The sequence below is a fragment of the Cyprinodon variegatus genome, unplaced genomic scaffold (genome assembly GCF_000732505.1).
Source record: "Cyprinodon variegatus isolate N-32 unplaced genomic scaffold, C_variegatus-1.0 Scaffold27, whole genome shotgun sequence".
Lineage (NCBI taxonomy): Eukaryota > Metazoa > Chordata > Actinopteri > Cyprinodontiformes > Cyprinodontidae > Cyprinodon > Cyprinodon variegatus.
Window position 1 is genome coordinate 1,497,007 of NW_015150480.1, and position 3,748 is coordinate 1,500,754.

The 3,748-nt window shown below is 37.9% G+C and overlaps 1 protein-coding gene across 1 annotated transcript in view; it reads right to left on the reverse strand.

Annotated features, from left to right (window-relative positions):
• Positions 1-3,748, reverse strand: part of LOC107098515 (glutaminyl-peptide cyclotransferase-like) — a 9,813-nt gene that overhangs the window by 3,342 nt on the left and 2,723 nt on the right. The window contains exons 2-4 of the mRNA XM_015396246.1: positions 3,326-3,472; positions 2,344-2,625; positions 1,711-1,878 (exon numbers count right to left, since the gene is read on the reverse strand). Of these exons, the coding sequence (XP_015251732.1) occupies positions 1,711-1,878; positions 2,344-2,625; positions 3,326-3,472 (597 nt within the window). The remainder of the gene's footprint in view (positions 1-1,710; positions 1,879-2,343; positions 2,626-3,325; positions 3,473-3,748) is intronic.

Consider the following 3,748-nt stretch of genomic DNA (forward strand, 5'->3'; position numbering starts at 1 on the left):
AAATAATGCCTGAGTAACTCAAAAAATGTTTTTAAAGTATTATTTTGTCGTTTTAGGCAATAAAAAACAAACAAACAAAAAAAAAAAAAACATTCAAACCCAACTGTCCCTTTGTGACAAAGGTGTTGGGATCTGGAGATCTGCCACCTGTCTCCAGCAGAGAGCGCTGTGGGTCTCCTGGGCTGGAGCCCTCAGCACACCTGGGGATCATCAGCCCATCAGGAGACCTCCTACATAAGCAGCAGTCAGACCTTCCTTCAACGCTGCAGTGTTGACCAAGTTTGGTTAGCGAACCTGAGCCTCTGTTAATTTGAGAATCTTAGTTGCCTCTTGAGAGAAACTTGATTCTAATCTGTCTCTGTCTTCTTGCTCACAGAGAACCCGACTGAAGTCTGAAGCTCTGGATGAGCTTCGCCTATAAACCTGCCTGCCTGCCCAAGGAAGCCAAACCTGAAGATTTCGGTCTGGATTTCCCCACCAGCTCTCAAGGGAGAGCTAGAAACTCAAGTCAAGGTCTGAAACTCACAAGCCAGAAGCTAGACGCTGCTGCTGCTGAGCTCTCTGCTGAAACTACAGTCTCTGGACCCAACCGGTTCCCTCCCTCTCAAAGGATCTGTCAGAACCTCTCCAAGGTAAATTCTGAATTAACACACTCGACAATCCATCTGACTGCCTGGCTAGTCAAACTATCCATCTCTGCAGATATCAGTGATTCCAGTCCCGGACTTGTGCCAGAACCAGTTCTTAATTCCTCTGTGTGCAATCAAATAAACTTTGTTAAACTTTTACTCTGTTTCCAGTGGTGTTCTGCATGTGGGTTAAGTCTCTTAAGCCAATCATGACAAAAGGAATAACCTTTAAGGTTAAACGTTTTTCTGGAAAGCTGGGTATAATTTTACCAGCGTGCTAGAGTTATTTAAATTTTAACTTGTTTTATTTTCATTGTATTTTATTGCATTGTGTTTATGTATTTTAGCTTTTAAGTTTTTACCTTATTTCCTGCAACTGTGATACCTGGTTGTTTTAAATGTGCTTTATAAATAAAGTTTGAGTTGAGTAGATGAATAAGTAACTTAAGTAGATGAAAATATCTAAAAATTCAACACATAATTTAATTAGAAATTAATCTATCAGGCTGGACGTTTTACAGATCAACCCAAAAGGCCAGCGAGTCACACTGATCCACTACATATAACAATGGTGACCTTCCCAGGATTGGCCTAAATGATTCTAAAAATTGCACAGACAGCTCACACTCAAAACAAACTCAAGCTTTGTAGGTGTGACTCAGTTGAGATCAGTGTTCTTGATTCAATAAGAGAGACTGAACAAAAATGGCACTAATGAGGGACGGCCGAGAATAAACCACCAAAAGGACAAAAAGGTCAGTTTCATGTTCACTAAAAAAACCTCTTGATGAGCCTTCAAAATATGAAAGAAAAAAAAATCTGGGCAGAATGCAGAGACAAAAGTAAAACATTTTGAAAATTGTTCATAATTTGGCATAAAAGAGACACATTAGTTGAACAGCAGTCCACTGTATAAAGTTTAACATACAGTCCTATTTGTTTTTGAATTTAAAGCTAAATGCAAGTTGTTCAGAAATAAAAAAAAAAGCTTTTTTAAAAGTAAAAATAATAGATTTTTTTATTTATTTATAAGATTCCCTTCCAATATTGGCTGAATGAAGAACAATAAAGTGCTTTGTACTATGCCGTGGAGTTGGTTGGTGTCTTTGGCTCCTTTAGGATGCGGAGTGGCCTCCATCTTCTCTGCCAGGTGACGGGAGCCGTACAGAGAGTCTGTGGCAGTCCACTGGAAAAGTGCCTCCTCACCATCAAAAAAGATCAACTGCAGGGTCAGGTTGGAGCTGGAATTCTAAATGGGATGAGATGAAAAAAAAAAATAAACTGCTGTTACTGAATGTCTAATCCTTTAGATCTACTGCCATCTAGTGGTTCTAAAAAAACAAAACAAAAAACACCAGCACAGAAAAAGACATGATCTCAGTAAAACTCTGTCTAGTAATAGAAATATTTTTAGGAATTACCTCCTTGAAAAAATACCATAATAATTCCATAGTTTAATCTTTATGATGTGGATTATTAGCTTGTTGTTTTTAAGATATTTATATTCAGTACATGAGTCCTTCCACAGGGATTTTTGTGACAAGCAGCTCAGTCCTTTGCTGACACCAAAATAACATTCAGTGTTTCTGCCAAACAATAGATAGGAATCTGATCCATCCATCCATCCATCCATCCATCCATCCATCCATCCATCCATCCATCCATCCATCCATCCATCCATGTGACAGATGAAATGTACATCCTGGTCTGTTACCTTCTGAGTTTTTAGTTCCTCATCCAGGGCTCGTGCCAGCTCCAACATCATAGCGCATGGGACGGCAGAATCTGTGGCACCTTGGAACTCCCTTCCATGCCACTGAGGGGGATAGTACTTGGAGTCATAGTGACAAGCAAGAACCAGGTGACGTCTGGCTGATGGGTTCAGAGTGGCAACCAAGTTGGTGAAGGGCAGCGGGCCGTAGGGAGTTTGTGACTGAAAACTGTCCTCAGTCACCTCCCAGCCCGCCTCCAGGGAAGCAAGGGTTGTTTTAATGTGCTGTCAATACAAAAACAAAATGTTTATAACAACTCATTTTAGATCACAGCAAACCTGCATCAAAACACTTACATTATACACATGAATGATTGTAGATTTTAAATTTAACGAATAGATGTTTTAAACTCACTATTGCACATTAAAAACAGTGCCATTACCTAACAAAAATGTTCATTTTCATATTGGCAGGAAAATCTTTGAAAAGCAAAATATAAAAAAAAATATTTTAAAAAATGGAGGAAACATTTATCCACAATAATGCAGAGCAAACATTTGTCTAAAACCTTAAACCATAACATAAATAAATCAATAAATAAATAAATAAATAAATAAAGGGACGATGAATGGTACTGGTTTACAGTATGTGTAACATAGACATAGGCTAGTAGTTTTGAAAAACTACATCTGGTGATATTTAATAAACCAGAAAATGTGTGCCAATGAGGCTAATTCATCAAATTTAAAAAACTTTTATATAATAACAACCTTTAAGCAGGCACTGTATAAAACATCAGTTTCATTAAACCTACATTTCTGTCCTAATAATTTATGTTTCTTTTTTTAACTTGTAAGATATAACATTCAAACCTTACATTTTGTTTTTAAGCATAATAAGAAAAAAGAAAAAAAACCCCGAAAACAGACAGAAACAAATGCTTTAAAGCATCACGCATACGTTATTTGTTCATAATAAACTCACGTTCTGTACTGCCAGGCTACCAGCAGAGCCTGGGTACCGGGTAACCAGCAGCGGCCTTAGGTCCCTCTGCCACATTTGCTCCAGATTGGTGTGAGACAGGGCAGCACGGATCTCATCTTCACTTAGCGTGAGCGCGCTGTGCCGCAGCTGGAGGTCACAGTGAAGGAGGCATTCAGTTCAAAGTTAGAGAGGAGAAAAAAATGTGTTTCTCCATCAATTATAATATGCAATGTCAAAAACATTATCTAAATTAACTAAAGTTATGATGTTATGGAATAAAATCAGTTTAATTGAGCCAACAGTTTGTTAGGACATAAAAGGATTTACTTACAATGCACTGAATATGGAAAGCAAAATGAATGAAACATCAACAACACAACTGCTGATGCTTGTGTCTGTATTGTAACTATTATTTAAACATGG